Genomic DNA, 20,348 nt, shown 5'->3' with positions numbered 1-20,348 from the left:
CCAAAAATATTATATTTTCAGCTTTTTGAAGCTGGTGTACAAAATCGAAAAATAAAAGACGCAATATCAACATTTATGAACGGGAAGCTTAGAAATAGCGCATATATAACAGATCTACTGCTTCTTGAGAGTGACAGATCCATAACTCATATTTCTATGTGAATTTGGTCGGGTCGCCCAAAAAAGTTACATATTGTGGCTTTAAACGATAGCCCCAGTTAGTGCTGAGACAATAGTTGCTGACATATTTAAGAGTTCCACCATTACTTTCTCTCTATCAATATGACACGTTTTTAATTAAATACTTTTATTAGAAGACTTACGTAATTTATTCCTGTCTCTACTTGGCATCCTAATCTGCCTCTCCTCTCTCTCTCACATGATCGGTTAACTGTATGGTGGCATGTTGGTATTTCATTAGAGAGGAGGGGTGGTTATAGCCTAGGTACCTGTTCCTTTAGCTAATCCACTTCCTGTGCTCCGGTTTCCACTAGTTACCACAGCCACAAAGTCAAAATGGCCTAGATCGTAAAAATGTATGAAAAGGTTAGGGTTAGGCATAAGGTTAGCAGTGTGGCTAAGGTTAGGGTTGGGTTTAGGTTTAAAACAGTGGAGGCTGCTGAGGGGAGGACAGCTCATAGTAATGGCTGGAACGGATCAAATGGAAAGGCATCAAATACATGGATACCATGTGTATTTGCTATCATTCCACTGATTCCGCTCCAGCCATTACCACTAGCCCGTTCTCCCCAATTAAGATGCCACCAGCCTCCTGTGGTTTAAAATCAGATTTTAACAAGAGAAGTGTTAGAAGTAGATGGGGTTTATGACTTTGTGGCTGTGGTAGCTAGTGATGACCAAAGTTGCTAGCATCACATCTAAATTCTCAAACTAAATACATACTGCAATCCCAACCACAAAATGTCGTCTTAGTTTTGATTGTAAACCTAAAAATACCACAACTTGCCTAGCTAACAGCTAAATGTTTGTTTTTGACTTTGTTATAAATTCAAATTCTATTTCCGAAGCTCCACATGTTGGATAATATTAATGTTATTTCCAACAACCAGCGAGCAACTCCACCGTAAATACAGCGCATGTTGAACGTTGAGATTGCCAGAAGGCCAGTCTCTTTTGCAATGACAAGGAGTGGAATGTTAGCAGAAAAGACCGGTACTCACACTAGGGTGGTTAAGGGTTGTCTCCTGTTTAGTATGTTTCATTATGTCATCCACCATACTCCGTAGGTAAGGGTTCAATGGGTTTGTCGGGTCTAGTGGACCAGTATTACTTGGCCAATAATTCACAGTAATATCAACTGGTATACAGTAATATTACATATATTTGTAGAGTATTTTAGGTACAGTGTACTTTCTTCTACATGCTTTGACGGTTGTCTGTCTGTGTGTGTGTCTGGGTTTGTCCTCTCCAGATAGCAACACGTTGAACCACCAGGTTTTGGACGTCAGTCTGACAGAGTATTTCCCGACAGCCAAGAGGCCCCGCATCAGCCTGTGTAAGGCCAAAAGCGGCCCAGAGGAGGTCTACAGTCGAGGTCAGAGGTCAACCAAACGGGTCAACCTGGGGTTATCAGGGTCGTATTTATTAGTCACCAAATGGAAGAAAACAGAAACAGGGGGGGACTACATGGATTGGTCCTATAAGAAACACTAATTTCCCATTTCCGTTGCAACATTTTTCTAACACTTTATGCCCCAATGAATACGATCCTGGAGTCGTCTGTGATTTATTGCTATGGCATGTTATTATTCATGTGACTCAATACCTGTCTTTAATTATTGACCTGCATGTGTCTCTCTCTCCTCTCTGCCCTTCAGAACAAATGGTGCATGAAGTTTTGAAGAATAACAGAAGTATAGAAGGTACGTTCTCCTTTTAGTTTCAGATATTTCTTTCTAGTTGACATACAAGGGCCTTCAGATATTGTAGAAAGAATTCATACCCCTTGACTTATTCCACATTTTGTTGTGTTACAGCCTGAATTCAAAATGAATTCAATTGTTATTTTCTTCCTCACCCACCCATTCCTTCCTTTCACTCTTGTCATTTAGGTTAGTATTGTGGAGTAACTACAATGTTGTTGATCCATCCTCAGTTTTCTCCTATAACAGCCATTAAACTCTGTAACTATTTTAAAATCACCTTTGACCTCATGGTGAAATCCTTAAGAAGGACACCTGTATCTTTGTGGTGACTGGGTGTATTGATACACCATCCAAAGTGGAATTAATGACTTCACCATTCTCAAAGAGATATTCAATGTCTGCTTCTTTTTTTTACCCATCTTCCAATAGGTGCCCTTCTTTGCGAGGCATTGGAAAACCTACCTGGTCTTTGTGGTTGAATCTGTGTTTTAAAATCACTGTTCCACCCTCGGGACCTTACAGATATTTGTATGTGTGTGGTAGAGTTGAGGTAGTCATTTAAAAAATCATGTTAAACACTTTTATTGCACACAGAGTGAGTCCATGCAATTTATTAAGCACATTTTTACTCCTGAACTTATTTAGGCTTGCCATAACAAAGGGGTTGACTATTTATTGACTCAAGACATTTCAGCTTTTCATTTTGTATTCATTTATTTTATTTATTTTTTTAAACACTTTGACCTTATGGGGTATTGTGTGTAGGCCAGTGACTAAAAAACACCTCAACCCGTTTTAAATTCAGGCTGTAACACAACAAAATGTGGAAAAAGTCAAGGGGTATGAATACTTTCTGAAGACACCGTAGCTGTTGAACATGAGCTGCGAAAAGTGTTTTCGTCAAGTCTTCGTCTATCTCATATTTGTTTCGTGCAGACTTTTGCCTCTCTTGCGGGAAGACAAGAGTGGCAACCTTCCACCCACTTTTTGAAGGAGGCCTTTGCCAAGCATGCAAGGTTAGTGCACTTCTCTATTGCCCTCTCATTCAGAAATGGCACGCTGACAAGAAATACACCTATATTACCTTTACACTGTCATCACTGTCATCAGTCTCACACAGCCATCTTTACCAACTGCCACTGAGTCTAGATCCCATTGAAAGAGTCAGGACACCCTGAGGTGAATGACACCTACCTACCTAAACATATAATCCGATCCTGAATCCCTGCGCTGGGGGATAGTGTTTATTCACGTGTTTGTGCGGCTCTCTGGAAGAAGACTTTTCCACAGAAGTCATCTAGAGCTATTTTGTCAATAGAACCACTGTGTTCAGAACTTAAGAGTGAGACATGCCTAGGCCTGTCTCTCTTGTGTAAGGGACTAGAAGCATCGATACCAGGCCTGGCTGACTGCTTCTATTGACATACCTTCAGTCCAATAGATCATTACCACAGGTGTGTGAATGTTCACTACATGATCATATGACGTAATCTCATCCTGACCTGGGTTCAATTACTATTCAAAATCTGCCAGATACTTTTAGAGTTTGCTTTAGCTTGTATGGAGTGCCAGAGGGGCAAGGTTTGTGGCGTTGTGACTATTCTATTTGCTCCAGGAAAGCACAATTAAGCCCAGCTAGAAGATTTGTAAGGATTGCAAATCATTTTTGAACCCAGGTCTAATCACATTATCTTATTGGGTTTCTGAAGCAATGGCCTTTATCCATATTTATCAAGGTCTCAGTAAGTTCTTATAGAAACTATTGGCTCAAGCATTCTCTTTATTATTAGCAGCTTTGTTGTTATGGGCCCGGTTCCATCATAGTTCAAATAGCTATGGTTCAGCCCCTTGTTAAGTGCAATGGGTGCATGGTGAGTGACTGGTACAATTGCAGTGATGTTGATGTCAGTTTACAGCTTTGTCAATGTGTTATACAATGTGTCCCAGAGCAGTGCCTTTGTGTCTGTGGACTTTGGTCTCTGTGTTTAAAATACACAGATGTTAAGATTTCCCTTCCCAGGAACTGAGGCCTAGACCGAACCATGAAAAACAGACAACAGGCCCAGAACATTATTCCTCCTCCACCAAACTTTACAGTTGGCACTATGCATTCGGGCAGGTAGCATTCTCCTGGCATCCGCCAAACCCAGATTTGTCCGTCGGGACTGCCAGACGGTGAAGCGTCACTCCAGAGAACGTGTTTCCACTGCTCAAGAGTCTAATGGCGGTGAACTTTACACCACTCCGGCCGACGCTTGGCATTGCGCATGGTGATCTTAGGCTTGTATGCGGCTGCTTGACCATGGAAACCCATTTCATGAAGCTCCCGACGAACAGTTCTTGTGCTGACGTTGCTTCCAGAGGCAGTTTGGGAACTCGGTAGTGAGGACAGATTATTTTTATGTGCTACAAGCTTCAGCACTCGGCGGTCCCATTCTGTGAGCTTGTGTGGCCTACCACTTCGCGGCTGAGCCGTTGTTGTTTCTAGATGTTTCACTTCACAATAACATCACTTACAGTTGACCGGGGCAGCTCTAGCAGGGCAGAAAATTGACGAACTGACTTGTTGGAAAGGTGGCATCCTATGACGGTGTCACGTTGAAAGCCACTGAGCTCTTCAGTAAGGCCATTCTACTGCCAGTGTTTGTCTATGGAGATTGCATGGTGGTGTGCTCGATTTTATACACCTACCAGCAACAGGTGTGGCTGAAATAGTCAAATCCACTCATTTGAAGGGGTGTCCACATACTTTTGTGTATATAGAGGATCTGTAACGGCCGCCGTCAAAATGAGACCAAGGTGCAGCGGAGGATGTGTTCATCTTGAAAGATTTTAATGGACCGAATGATCACTTACAAAATAAACCAAAAAACAACCAGAAACAGTTCTGTCAGGTTACAAAAACTAAACAGGAAAATATTCACCCACAAAACCCTAAGGAAAAACAGGCTGCCTAAGTATGACTCCCAATCAGCAACAATGATGTACAGCTGTTCCTGATTGGGAGCCATACCCGGCCGAAACAAAGCAATCCCAAACATAGAAAAACAGACATAGAATGCCCACCCAAATCACACCCTGACCAAACCTAAATAGAGACATAAAAAGGATCTCTCAGGTCAGGGCGTGACAGGATCTTTGTATTCGCATTCTTGTTTGATTTCCTGCATCACCATACATGCTCGAACTGGTTAAAGATCCTGGTGTCAAGAAATGTGGTATTTGTTTTGTTCTGTAAATCAACACTGGCGTCTAGATATTGTTGTTAATGAGTGTTGTTGCGTGCCTGTGGTAGGACGTGTACCTGGAGATCTCCTACATGTATGATGACGACGGCTACCAATCGTACTGCACAGTGTGCTGCGGGGGGCGCGAGGTGCTACTGTGTGGGAACGCCAACTGCTGCAGGTGGGACTCAACACTCACCTCATTAACCGTTTCTCGGTAATCTTCTACGAGTATGGCCCAAATGCTGCCCTTGTCCCTTTTATACAGTCTTAGGGGAAAAAAGGGGCGCTTTCTAGAACCGGAAAAGGTTCTTCGGCCGTCCCCATAGGAGAACCCTTTTGAAGAACCCTTTTGGGTTCCAGGTAGAACCCTTTCCAGTGAGGTTTCTACGTGGAACCAAAAAAGGGGGCAGCTGAAGAACGCTCTTGGAAGCCTTTTTTTCTAAAAGTGCAGTGCACTACTTTATTGGCTGTGGTCAAATGTAGTGCACTAGGGAATATGGTGCTATTTGGGACACAGGCTGTATCTATACTGTGTCATTAGTGTAATATTCTGCGTCTTAACTGTAATCTGCTGTATCTTAGTTCATTACCCTCTTTTACGTTCTGCCTTCTCAGTCAGCTTCTACTTTTTCTTTCACTCTCCTTTCTCTCTAACCTGTTGATTAGATGTACAGTGCTGTGAAAAAGTATTCTTTCTTCTATTTTTACATATTTTTTTATACTGAATGTACTGTTTGGTTTTTGCCAGACGTAATGGGACCCATCTCATCCGAAAAGTTGACTCAAGTTTGCCAAAAAAAAGCACCTGGATGATCATCAAGACTCTTGGTAGAATGTTCTATGGACAGATGATTCAAAAGTATAACTTTTTGGACGACATGGGCCTCATTATGCCTGGCGAAAACCAAACACTGAATTCCACTGTAATAACCTCATACCATATCAAGCATGGTGGTGGTAGTGGGATGGTTTGGGCATGCTCTGCTGCCTCAGGACGACGACTTGTCTTAATAGAAGGAACCATGAATTTTGCTCTGTATCAGAGAATTCTACAGGAGAATGTCAGGCCATCCGCCTGTGAGCTGAAGCTGAAGCGCAGCTGGGTCATGCAGCAAGACAATGATCCAAAACACACAATCAAGTCTACATGAAAATGGTTAAATAGCAACAAATATGAAGTTTTGGAATGGCCTAGTAAAAGTCCAGACCTAATCCCAATTGAGATGTTGTGGCAGGACTTGAAACGAGCAGCTCATGCTTGAAAACCTACAAATATTGCTGAGTTAAAGCAGTTCTGCATGCAGGACTGGGACAAAATTCCTCCACAGCGACATTAGAGACTGATCAACAACTACAGGAAGCATTTGGTTGCATTCATTGCAGCTAAAGGTGGCACAACCAGTTATTGAGTTTTTCACATAAGGGAATTGGTTGTTGCGTAACTTTGTTAATTAAATAAATAAATAAAATAGGTATACATTTTTGGGGTTATTTGTAAACATTATCCAATATTAGGTTTTGGTTAAAGATCTGATAACATTCAGTATAAAAAATATACAAAAATAGAGAAAATCAGAAAGGGGGCAAATACTTGTTCACGGCACTGTACATGTTTCCTCTCGATGTCACCTTTTATTTCCACTAGTTCCACCTGCTTTCTATCTCTGCTTTCTCTCTTCATCTCTCCCCCTCCCCCCATATCTTTCCTCCCCTCCCGCCATATCTCTCTCTACCCTCCCGCCATATTTGTCTCTCCCCTTCCCCCCATATCTCTCTCCCACTCCCGCCATATCTCTCTCCCCTTCCCCCCATATCTCTCTCTCCCCTTCCCCCATATCTCTCTCTCCCCTTCCCCCCATATCTCTCTCTCCCCTTCCCCCATATCTCTCTCTCCCCTTCCCCCCCATATCTCTCTCTCCCCTTTCCCCCCCATATCTCTCTCTCCCCTTCCCCCATATCTCTCTCTCCCCCTGCCCCATATCTCTCTCTCCCCCTGCCCCATATCTCTCTCCCCCTGCCCCATATCTCTCTCTCCCCTTCCCCCCATATCTCTCTCTCCCCCTGCCCCATATCTCTCTCTCCCCTTCCCCCCATATCTCTCTCCCACTCCCGCCATATCTCTCTCCCCTTCCCCCCATATCTCTCTCTCCCCTTCCCCCATATCTCTCTCTCCCCTTCCCCCCCATATCTCTCTCTCCCCTTTCCCCCCCATATCTCTCTCTCCCCTTCCCCCATATCTCTCTCTCCCCCTGCCCCATATCTCTCTCTCCCCCTGCCCCATATCTCTCTCTCCCCCTGCCCCATATCTCTCTCTCCCCTTCCCCCCATATCTCTCTCTCCCCCTGCCCCATATCTCTCTCTCACCACATATCCCTCTCTCCCCTTCCCCCACATATCCCTTTCTCCCCTCCCCCATATATCCCTCTCACTCCCTGCCTTTCCTCCCTTCTCCCACCCTCCCCTTCCCCCACTCTCTTCCCCATATCCCTCTCTCCCCCTGCCTTCCCTCCACCCCTTCCCTCTCCCCTCCCCTACTCGTCCATCTCCCCTTCTCCCCCCTCAACCTTATCACACCCGTCTGTCTCCTCCCCTGCAGGTGTTTCTGTGTCGACTGTCTGGACATTCTGGTGGGCGCAGGGGCGTCGAACAGTGCCCGTAACCTAGACCCGTGGCGCTGCTTCATGTGCCAGCCCCTGCAGAACTACGGCGTGCTCAAACGACGCCACGACTGGAGCATGAAGCTGCAGGAGTTCTTCGTCAACGACAACGGCCAGGAGTTTGTGAGTCCCATCAAGATGCTTTAGTTAACTCCTCACATTGACCCTTGTCCCAGTACCGAGGCCAAACTAACTTAGCTCATACAGTATCTAGGGCCTGCCGTTCTTCTTGGTCAGGTCACAGGGTCAGGAAAACTTCAGGGTCCCACTCCTAGCAACATTACTACAGTACATACAGTGTCTGTGTTTGTTTATATAAACATTTTGATTTGGTCTATATGTTTCTCAGGAAAGCCCAAAGATCTACCGGGCTGTCCCTGCAGAACAGAGGCGCCCCATCCGCGTGCTCTCACTGTTCGATGGCATCGCCACTGGTAAGTGTGTGTGTGTGTGTGTGTGTGTGTGTGTGTGTGTGTGTGTGTGTGTGTGTGTGTGTGTGTGTGTGTGTGTGCGTGCGCGCATAGGTGTCAATGCATTACTCAAGTTTAGTATTCAGAACCCGCAAAAAATATCTTGACATATGTTTACCTGTGTGTGTTTAGGATACTTAGTGCTACGAGACCTAGGATTCAAAGTGGACCATTATATTGCGTCAGAGGTGTGTGAAGATTCCATATCTGTGGGCGTCGTCCGACATGAAGGAAGAATCCAGTATGTGCACGATGTGCGCAACATCTCCAGGAAGAACGTAAGCAGATCAAATCTCCCTCCCTCCCTCTTTCTCTCTCTCTCTTCTCTTTTCACAGTCTTTACATATGGGTGGGCAGAACAAATTGAATCTGAGTTAAATCATATAGAGGGAGGGGTGAGAGAGGGGAGAGTAGAGTACTAGGGTTGTCTCTAAAGCAAAGATCCAATCCGTTCCCCAATGACTCATTATGTTCTTGTGTAAAGCAGGTGCTTCTTTTCCTTGTCCTAATTCAACATATGACGAAATATCGTTATATTTAGCAAAAAGTAATGTGTTACTTTACAATGTCACTTTGTGTGGAAAGTAATGTTATATTACTTTGTGTTACTTTCATGGGAAAAAATCTCAATCTCCCTGTTTGTTTGACTGTCGGAGGGAGCAAGGCGAACCGTGCGCGCTCTACCAAATATAGGCTACTTACTAACTCGGGTTTGATGGCTGGTTTCTCCTTTCTTCGGTGGCGCTGCTTTCCTGTACTTGTCTACAAGTACTGCGCTATCATATGGGCTGCTTAGTTAGCCATATACACTACCGTTCAAAAGTTTAGGGTCACTTAGAAATGTCCTTGTTTTTTAAAGAAAAGCACATTTTTTTGTCCATTAAAATAACATCAAATTGATCAGAAAAACAGTGTAGACATTGTTAATGTTGTAAATGACTATTGTAGCTGGAAACGGCTCATTTTTTATGGAATATCTACATAGGCATACAGAGGCCCATTATCAGCAACCATCACTCCTGTGTTCCAATTGCACATTGTGTTAGCAAATAAAGTTGATCATTTTAAAAGGCTAATTATTCATTAAAAAACATGTTTGCAATTATGTTAGCACAGCTGAAACCTGTTGTTCTGATTAAAGAAGCAATAAAACGGTCCTTCTTTAGACTAGTTGAGTATCTGGAGCATCAGCATTTGTGGGTTCGATTACAGGCTCAAAATAGCCAGAAACAAAGAACTTTCTTCTGGAACTCGTCAGTCTATTCTTGTTCTGAGAAATGAAGGCTATTCCATGCGAGAAATTGCCAAGAAACGGAAGACCTATTAATCGATACCGATTAATCGGCCGATTTCTATATATATATATATATATATATATATATATATATATATTTGTAATAATGACAATTGCAACAATACTGAATGAACACTCTTATTTGAACTTAATATAATACATAAGGAGAAGAAAGTAAAAATGTAATATGTACCATGTAAAATAGCTGAGAACATATGAAAGCTGGTGGTTCCTTTTAACATGAGTCTTCAATATTCCCAGTTTTAGGTTGTGTATATGAATTTATAGTGCTATTTCTCTCTATACCATTTGTATTTCATATACCTTTGGCTATTGGATGTCCTTATAGGCACTATAGTATTGCCAGCCTAATCTCGTGAGTTGATAGGCTTGAAGTCATAAACAGCGCTATGCTCCAAGCATTGCGAAGAGCTGCTGGCAAACGCAGGAAAGTGCTGTTTGAATGAATGCTTACGAGCCTGCTGCTGCCTACCACCGCTCAGTCAGACTCCTCCTATCAAATATCAAATTATAGACTTAATTATAATACAATAAACACACAGAAATATGAGCGTTTGGTCATTAATATGGTTAAATCCGGAAACTATAATTTAGAAAACAAAATGTTTATTCTTTCAGTGAAATACGGAACCGTTCCATATTTTATCTAACGGGTGGCATCCATAAGTCTAAATATTGCTGTTACATTGCACAACCTTCAATGATATGTCATAAATATGTACAATTCTGGCAAATTAATTACGTCTTTGTTAGGAAGAAAATGTCTTCACACAGTTCGCAACGAGCCAGGCGGCCCAAACTGCTGCATATACCCTGACTGCTTGCACGGAACGCAAGAGAAGTGACACAATTTCCCTAGTTAATATTGCCTGCTAACATGAATTTCTTTTAACTAAATATGCAGGTTAAAAAATATATACTTGTGTATTGATTTTAAGAAAGGCATTGATGTTTATGGTTAGGTACATTGTGCTTTTTTCGCGAAAGCGCTTTTGTTAAATCATCACCCGTTTGGCGAAGTACGCTGTGATTCGATAAAAAATTAACAGGCACCGCATTGATTATATGCAACGCATGACAAGCTAGTTAAACTAGTAATACCATCAACCATGTGTAGTTAACTAGTGACTATCTTAAGATTGATTGTTTTTTTATAAGATAAGTTTAATGCTAGCTAGCAACTTACCTTGGCTCCTTGCTGCACTCGCGTAACAGTTGGTCAGCCTGCTACGCAGTCTCCTCGTGGATTGCAATGTAATCGGCCATAATCGGCATCCAAAAATGACGATTACCGACTGTTATGAAAACTTGAAATCGGCCCTAATTAATCGGCCGTGACGATTAATCGGTCGTCCTCTAAAACAGACGCCTCACAAGTCCTCAACTGGCAGCTTCATTAAATAGTACCCGCAAAACACCAGTCTCAATGTCAACAGTGAAGAGATGACTCCGGGATGCTGGCCTTCTAGGCAGAGTTGTAAAGAAAAAGCCATATCTCAGACTGGCCAATAAAAGAAAAGATTAAGATGGGCAAAAGAACACAGACACTGGACAGAGGAAGATTGGAAAAAGGTGTTATGGACAGACAAATATCATTTTGAGGTGTTTGGATCACAAAGAAGAACATTCGTGAGATGCAGAAAAAATGAAAAGATGCTAGAGGAGTGCTTGACGTCATCTGTCAAGCATGGTGGAGGCAATGTGATTGTCTGGGGTGCTTTGGTGGTGGTAAAGTGGGAGATTTGTACAGGGTAAAAGGGATCTTGAAGAATGAAGGCTATCACTCCATTTTGCAACGCCATGCCATACCCTGTGGACGGCGCTTAATTGGAGACAATTTCCTCCTACAACAGGACAATGACCCAAAGCACAGCTTCAAACTATGCAAGAACTATTTAGGGAAGAAGCAGTCAGCTGGTATTCTGTCTATAATGGAGTGGCCAGCACAGTCACCGGATCTCAACCCTATTGAGCTGTTGTGGGAGCAGCTTGACCGTATGGTACGTAAGAAGTGCCCATCAAGCCAATCCAAATTGTGGGAAGTGCTTCAGGAAGCATGGGGTGAAATCTCTTCAGATTACCTCAACAAATTGACGACTAGAATGCCAAAGTTCTGCAAGGCTGTAATTGCTGCAAGTGGAGGATTCTTTGATGAAAGCAAAGTTTGAAGGACACAATTATTATTTCAATACAAAATCATTATTTATAACCTTGTCAACGTCTTGACTATATTTCCTATTCATTTTGCAACTCATGGAAAACAAGGACATTGCTAAGTGACCCCAAACTTTTGAACGGTAGTGTATACTGTAAGCCAAACATCTGTAAAGTTTTCCTATCTTTTCTTTCAAAATCTTTCTCTCAAGATGTAGAGATGTATAAAGGGAACACTTGCCACTAGACAGGAAAGCCCTCTATGGGCTTTTCTATCACAGAAGCCATCAACGGCAAAGATCAGAGGTGCAACCTCTCTAAAAATGATTGTTGGTGCTATTTTATAAACAATACAAATCATTGGATTATGGAAACATGCGGCAGGTATAGTAACTGTAATAATATTACCCAATTTGAAAAAGTTATGCGTTACTTTACTCTATTACTCAATAATGTAATCTGATTACGTACAGTGCCTTGCAAAAGTATTCACCCCCTTGGCATTTTTCCTATTTTGTTGCATTACAACCTGTAATTTAAATAGATTTTTATTTGGATTTCATGTAATGGACATACACAAAATAGTCGAAATTGGTGAAGTGAAATGAAAAAAAATAAAAACGGAAAAGTGGTGCGTGCATATGTATTCACCCCCTTTGCTATGAAACCCCTAAATAACATCTGGTGCAACCAATTACCTTCAGAAGTCACATAATTAGTTAAATAAAGTCCACCTGTGTACAATCTAAGTGTCACATGATCTGTCACATGATCTCAGTATATATACACCTGTTCTGAAAGGCCCCAGAGTCTGCAACACCACTAAGCAAGGGGCACCACCAAGCAAGCGGCACCATGAAGACCAAGGAACTCTCCAAACAGGTCAGGGACAAATTTGTGGAGAAGTACAGATCAGGGTTGGGTTATAAAAAAATATCTGAAACTTTGAACATCCCACAGAGCACTATTAAATCCATTATTAAAACATTTAAAGAATATGGCACCACAACAAACCTGACAAGAGAGGGCCACCCACCAAAACTCACGGATCTGGCAAGGAGGGCATTAATCAGAGAGGCAACAAAGAGACCAAAGATAACCCTGAAGGAGCTCCACAGCGGAGATTGGAGTATCTGTCCATTCGACCACTTTAAGCCATACACTCCACAGAGCTGGGCTTTACGGAAGAGTGGCCAGAAAAAAAGACATTGCTTAAGGAAAAAAATAAGCAAACACGTTTGGTGTTCGCCAAAAGGCATGTGGGAGACTCCCCAAACATATGGAAGAACGTACTCTGGTTAGATGAGACTAAAATTGAGCTTTTTGGCCAACAAGTAAAATGCTGTCTGGCGCAAACCCAACACCTCTCATCACCCCAAGAACACCATCCCCACATTGAAGCATGGTGGTGGCAGCATCATGCTGTGGGTATGTTTTTCATCGGCAGGGACTGGGAAACTAGTCAGAATTGAAGGAATGATGGATGGCGCTAAACACAGGGAAATTCTTGAGGGAAACCTGTTTCAGTCTTCCAGAGATTTAAGACTGGGACAGAGGTTCACCTTCCAGCAGGACAATGACCCTAAACATACTGCAAAAGCAACACTTGAGTGGTTTAAGGGGAAACATTTAAATGTCTTGGAATGGTCAAGTCAAAGCCCAGACCTCAATCTGTGGTATGACTTAAAGATTGCTGTACACCAGCGGAACACAACACTTGAAGGAGCTGGAGCAGTCTAGCCTTTGAGAATGGGCAAAACTCCCAGTGGCTAGATGTGCCAAGCTTATAGAGACATACCCCAAGAGACTTGCAGCTGTAATTGCTGCAAAAGGTGGCTCTACAAAGTATTGACTTTGGGGGGGTGAATAGTTATGCACGTTTAAGTTTTCAGTTTTTTTGTCTTATTTCTTATTTGCTTCACAATAAAAAATATTTTGCATCTTCAAAGTGGTAGGCATGTTGTGTAAATCAAATGATACAAACCCCCAAAAAATTCATTTTAATTCCAGGTTTTAAGGCAACAAAATAGGAAAAATACCAAGGGGGGTGAATACTTTCGCAAGCCACTGTATAGTTTTACTTTTGTAATGCATTACCCCCAACACTGGTTATAAGGAGTAGTCCTCGTCAGTGTCATGGAAAATCAAACAATTGCACACATTCATACCACACACCTGTTACTGGTTTGTTCTGTCTGGACCAGGCTATTGCCTGTCCAGACAGTAGTACCTTATTGTAGCCTAATGAGCCTCACCTTATAGTGAATGCCCTCCCCCCTGACCTACATTATGTGGATCCACAATGAAACCTATACAGACTCATGGGCTCGCAAGGACTCTTTTGAGAGCTTCAACACAAGAGCACAAACATGCAAACACACCAACAGACAACATTAACCACTCCCAAGTCGAACCTAAACACATAGCTCCACCACAGCTGCAGAGAGGGGCATGCTGCCGGGTTGCATGAGAGTCCGTGAGGTCATCTGGTTTAGAGGACAAAGCACAGCCTCTTGTCAGATTAAATCCCCCAGAACCCATTCACCCCTTTGTCAGCGACTCAGAGCACTCCTCAAAGAGGGGCTGGGCCCGGGGAGGGTCTGCTCTGGCCCTGCTTGGGGAAGCTACACCCTCTCACTCTCTCTCTATCCAAGGCCTTTGTCACAGATGAAAAGGCCCCTATGTAGAGCTGAGGAGGAGGGGGTGTTCTGTAGGGAATATTTTGGTGGGTGGTATGGATGGGTGGGGGAGGGGTGTTTCTGTATGGGTCGTTCTGTAGGGTGTTATACAGTGCCTTCAGAAAGTATTCACACCCCTTGACTTTTTCCACATTTTGACGTGTTGTTGTGTTTCATTTTTTACAAATTAAATATGAAAAGCTGAAATGTCTTGAGTCAATAAGTATTCAAACCCTTTGTTATGGCAAGCCTAAATATGTTCAGGAGTAAACATTTGCTTAACATGTCACATACTGTATGTAAATGTGATATCAGTTTTTTTTTTTTTTTTATACATTTGCAAAAATGTATAAAAACCTGTTTTTGGTTTGTTGTTATGGGGTATTGTGTGTAGATTGATGAGGGGAAAAAAACAATTTAATCAATTTTAGAATAAGGCTATAATGTAACAAAATGTGGAAAAACTTAAGGGGTCTGAATACTTCCTGAATGCACTGTAATAAGTTGCATGGACTCACTCTGTGTGCAATAATAGTGTTTAACATGATTTTTAAAAGACTACCTGATCTCTGTACCCCACACATACAATTATCTGTAAGGTTCCTCAGTCGACCAGTGAATTTCAAACACAGATTCAACCACAAAGACCAGGGAGGTTTTCCAATGCCTCACAAAGAAGGGCACCTATTGGTAGATGGGTAAAAAAAAAGCAGACATTTTAGTCACTACAAATATACAGGCGTCCTTCCTAACTGAGTTGCTGGAGAGGAAGGTATGGGGGATTTCACCATAAAGGATTTCACCATGATGCCAAAGGTGACTATAAAACAGTTACAGAGTTTAAGGAGCTGTGATAGGAGATAACTAACCTAAATGACAGCGTAAAAAGAAAAGGAAGACTATAGCATAAAATATTCCAAAACACGCATCCTGTTTGCAATAAGGCACTAAAGTAAAACTGCAAAAAATGTGGCAAAGAAATTAACTTTGTGTCCTGAATACAAAGCCTTATGTTTGGGGCAAATACAACACAGCACATCACTGAGTACCACTCTTCATATTTTCAAGGATTGGCAAGGACTATGGAGTTTTCTTTTTAGGAAAAAAATAAACGGAATAGAGCTAATCACAGGCAAAATCCTAGAGGAAAACATTGTTCAGTCTGCTTCCCACTGGAGACAAATTCACATTTTCAAGTCTTGCCATAGATTTTCAAGCCAATTGAGGTAAAAACTATAACTAGGCCACTCAGGTACATTCAATGTTGTCTTGGTAAGCAACAATTTGGCTTTGTGTTTTAGGTTATTGTCCTGGCTGTCTAGCAATATATCAACAACCAACTTGACATAGCTTTAAGAATTGTAAAAATAATAATGTGCAAATATTGTTCAATCCAAGCTCTTAGAGACTTACCCAGAAAGACTAACAGCTGTAATCGCTGCCAAAGGTGATTTTAACATGTATTGACTCAAGGGTGTGAATACTTATGTAAATTAGATATTTCTGTATTTCATTTTCAATAAATTTGCCAATAATTCTAAAGACATGCTTTCACTTTTTCATTATGGGGTATTTTGTGTAGATGGGTGAGATTCAAAAGGCACTCGCACATCTGAGCAATCTTGTTACAGGTGCATGGCAACAGTTGAAACAGGATGAATGAAAAAAGGAAACCGCACACTGTTCTTGATAGTATCACTGATATTTAATAAGCTTACGTATCGGCCTAACGGCCTTCGTCAGAGCTTTTTCAGATGGGTGTAGATGGGTGAGAAAAATATCTATTTCATCCATTTTGAATTCAGGCTGTAATATAACAACATGTGGAATAAGTCAAGTACTTTCTAAAGGCACTGTACGTTGCGTTGGGGGTGGTGGCCAATATGGATGTGGTGATGGGGGGAGATGACACTATGTAGGATAGGATAGGGGGGGATTGGGAATGACAAACGGCAGATGGGGGCAGATGTTGGGGCATTGACGTGTGTTACACTCAGTCTGACAGTAGGTGGTGTGATTGTCTCACACAGATAGAAGAGTGGGGCCCATTTGACCTGGTGATCGGAGGAAGCCCCTGTAATGACCTGTCTATCGTCAACCCCGCCAGGAAGGGATTGTACGGTAAGAAATTGAATCAAAATAATGATTTTTAATCAAACTTCATTAAATGAATTAATAAGCATGCTTCACTTCACTCCAATTACACTTTAGAATTCTTGCCAAGTGTTACGGGCTAAAATTCCAGTGAAGTAGTTCTTATGAAATGTCATTTATATACATTCCCTCTTACATGTACGTTATAGACTTGTACCTCTAAACGTCCAGGGCAACGTGTAAGGTATAAGAATCAGAGGGATATTTGAAACTCATAATGACAGATGTATTATTGGAATTAGGGCTGGGCGGTATACCGTATTTTACTTTAGACCACTATTGATGCACGGACCGGTTTGCGTTTTTACTTTACCTTCTGTAACGGTGTTTGAGTCATCTCTCTCCGCTCTCTCTCTCTCCATGCTGTTTTGCACCTAGACCGAGCTCGGTCCCGTTGATTAAGGAGCGCATTTGTTGTTGCTCGACCACGAGACTCTTGCGTTCAGTCCGCATGGTCAATGCAGCACACGTGTTGATGACTACGATGCTGTTTCCACTTTGCTTCTTAATATAAGTCCTCAAGTGTTATATAATTACACTATTATTTAGTGTTTCTTACATCTGCAAACAGCTAGTTTGTCTTTTCTTAGCAGGTTGTGGCGAAGACGTGTTAGCCACTAATGCTAATCACAAGTTAGTCAGAGAAAACGTAGCTAGCTATACAGCCTGATACCAGTGTTGGTGTAGGCTTCAATCAGCATGTTGTTTGTGTAACAATATCTTCTAAATCAAAGAGCATGAATATGTTAGCTACATGAAGTAGCTAAGAGAAATCATTGAACGTAGCCAAAGATTATAGTGTCCCCTAGGAAACACTGACCAACACTTTGGTTCCTACTGTGTCACAATAACTCCTCCCTGACATTTTCATTTGTTGTCATGTCAAATATCACTATTCAAAGTGCCCACTATTATCTTCTAACTGTAGAATTGGAATAAACATTATTTTTTTCTTCATCCCTTCAGTTCACCCAAGTGTTTTGATCTAAATCGCAAGTCAGATCACAACATTTGGTTAAAAATAAGGCCTAGTTTTCTTGCCCATATCGTGCAGCCCTATTTGGCATTGTGGAAATGATCTCAAATGAGTGCAGGAAATGAATGAAAATTCAGAAATGTATTTTTGGTTTAAGTTTAATTGAACAGTATAAAACAATCTGAATAGACATAGATAGACCCATTGGAATCACTAAGAACGTATGTGTTGGCACCCTAGGGTTAAACATTACTCATAAAGCAAATTTAGAACTTTTATTATTCCAAAACATAAAATACAGTCAAATTTTTTTTAAATACAGTGATATGATATTTTGGACATATCGCCCAGCCCTAATTGCAATTGATGTACATTATTATTCAGTTTACATTGGACTGTAGTAGGAATCCCCTAGCGTGATCTCCTCATTCCCCGTCTGTCTGTCTGTCCAGAGGGCACAGGAAGGTTGTTCTTTGAGTTCTACCGTCTGCTGAGTGAGGCCAAGCCCAAGGAGGCCGAGGACCGCCCCTTCTTCTGGATGTTCGAGAATGTGGTCGCCATGGGCGTCAACGACAAGAGAGACATCTCCCGTTTCCTCGAGGTTTGTTGTGTCCACAATATCAATTCAATATCAATGGATCAATATAAGTGACAACCTCAGGGGTCTTTGGCATTACCTCGTGAGATAGCTTGAGAAGTCGTCTCGGCTACTTAGTCTTTATATATCGTTACTGACTCGCAACATAACACAAGGAGTGAAGATGTGTAACCCACGGTAGCAGCGGTATGTTCAATTAAACACCAACCTGTGTGTGTGTGTGTATATATGTGTGTGTGTGTGTGTGTGTGTGTGTGTGTGTGTGTGTGTGTGTGTGTGTGTGTGTGTGTGTGTGTGTGTGTGTGTGTGTGTGTGTGTGCGCGCGCGTCCTACAGTGCAATCCAGTAATGATCGACGCCATTGAGGTGTCTGCGGCTCACAGGGCTAGGTACTTCTGGGGCAACCTACCAGGGATGAACAGGTGTGTGATGACCACAGTATATGTGTTTCCTATACTAACACAATCTTTCATATTCCTGTTGTTACTTTACAATACAAAAATGACCAAATTGCATTGTAAAAGCTAATGGTAATTACACAGTAATAACTTATTAATTACTTTTACTTGTTTGTTCATTTGGGATTCATTAAACGCACCACTTGGCACCATTTGATAGTTGCCAAATGTGTTTAGTAAGTAAATGCTGGGAAGTACACATTGTTACCAGTTGAATACTAGTGGAAACCGTACAGTAAAATAAAGTACTAGCCACTTCACTTTATGGATCTCTTGGAGGATTTCATTTCTAATTCCCATTCATGTTATCAGGCCTCGGTGTGCATCTGGGATGGACAAGCTAGAGCTACAGGACTGTCTGGACCATGGCCGTGTGGCTAAGGTAACACGATCTAGCTCTCCTTCATTAAGTGTAACTGGACAGGAATCACTAAGTGATTTTATTTCAATATACACTACAGCTGGGAGGAGGTACTCTTATTCTCCGTGGACTTTACAGTGTCCCAAAACTTTTTGGAATTAGTGCTGCAGGATGCAAATTTCTGTTTGAAAAAGCTAGCCTTTGCTTTCCTAACTGACTGTGTGTATTGGTTCCCCACATCCCTGAAAAGTTGCATATCGCGGGGACTATTTGAAACTAGTGCAGTACGCCACAGGATGTTTTTGTGCTGGTCAAGGCCAGTCAAGTCTGGAGTGAACCAAGGGCTATATCTGTTCTTAGTTCAAAAAATGTTGAAAGGGGCATGCTTATTTAAGATGGTGAGGAAAGCACTTTTAAAGAACAACCAGGCATCCTCTACTGATGGATGAGGTCAATATCCTTCCAGGATACCCGGGCCAGGTCAATTAGAAAGGCCTGCTCGCAGAAGTGTTTTAGGTGGTCGTTTGACCGCGGACCCATAACGGACGCAGGCAATGAGGCTGAGATCCTGGTTGAAAACATCAGAGGTGTATTTAGAGGGCAAGTTGGTCAGGATAATATCTATGAGGGTGCCCATGTTTACAGATTTGGGGTTGGGCCGGGTAGGTTCCTTGATCATTTGTGTGAGATTGAGGGCATCTAGATTGTAGGACGGCTGGGGTGTTAAGCATATCCCAATTTAGGTAATCTAGCAGTACGAACTCTGATAATAGATGGGGGGCAATCAATTCACATATGGTGTCCAAGGCACAGCTGGGAGCTGAGGGGGGGGTCTATAACAAGCGGCAACAGTGAGGGACTTATTTCTGGAGAGATGGATCTTTTAAAGTAGTAGCTGGAACTCTTTGGGCATAGACCTGGATAGTATGACAGAACTCTGCAGGCCATCTCTACAGTAGATTGCAATTCCGCCCCCCTTTAGCAGTTCTGTCTTGACGGAAAATGTTGTAATTGGGGATGGAAATTTCAGAATTTTTGGTGGTCTTCCTAAGGATTCAGACACAGCTAGGACATCAGGGTTGGCGGAGTGTGTCACGGCTGTTTGAAGGATCGGACCAAAATGCAGCGTGTTCGAAGTTCCACATACTTTCTTTATTGTGAAACTAAAATGCAATACACTAATGCTTGAAATACAAAAATAAACCGTGACGCAGAGAGGAAAACACACTACTCAAAAGATAATAACCCACAAACAGGAAGAGAAAAACCCCTACTTAAATATGATCTCTAATCAGAGGCAATGAGGATCAGCTGCCTCCAATTAGAGATCAACCCCAAACAATCCCAACACAGAAATAGACAAACTAGAACTTAAACATAGAAATAGAAAACATAGAACAACCCAAAACACC

General features: G+C 42.1%; 1 protein-coding gene across 1 annotated transcript in view; it reads left to right on the top strand.

The window, feature by feature from the left end:
* LOC106572254 (DNA (cytosine-5)-methyltransferase 3B) overlaps positions 1-20,348 on the top strand; it is a 62,109-nt gene that overhangs the window by 26,794 nt on the left and 14,967 nt on the right. Inside the window, exons 10-20 of the mRNA XM_082962029.1 lie at positions 1,433-1,555; positions 1,839-1,883; positions 2,823-2,902; positions 5,182-5,294; positions 7,713-7,896; positions 8,123-8,207; positions 8,376-8,521; positions 16,421-16,511; positions 17,973-18,121; positions 18,454-18,539; positions 18,888-18,957. Coding sequence (XP_082818155.1) covers positions 1,433-1,555; positions 1,839-1,883; positions 2,823-2,902; positions 5,182-5,294; positions 7,713-7,896; positions 8,123-8,207; positions 8,376-8,521; positions 16,421-16,511; positions 17,973-18,121; positions 18,454-18,539; positions 18,888-18,957 — 1,172 coding nt within the window. The remainder of the gene's footprint in view (positions 1-1,432; positions 1,556-1,838; positions 1,884-2,822; positions 2,903-5,181; positions 5,295-7,712; positions 7,897-8,122; positions 8,208-8,375; positions 8,522-16,420; positions 16,512-17,972; positions 18,122-18,453; positions 18,540-18,887; positions 18,958-20,348) is intronic.

Source organism: Salmo salar, chromosome 15 (genome assembly GCF_965601325.2).
Source record: "Salmo salar chromosome 15, fSalSal1, whole genome shotgun sequence".
Lineage (NCBI taxonomy): Eukaryota > Metazoa > Chordata > Actinopteri > Salmoniformes > Salmonidae > Salmo > Salmo salar.
This window is presented reverse-complemented; position numbering and strand designations above follow the sequence as displayed.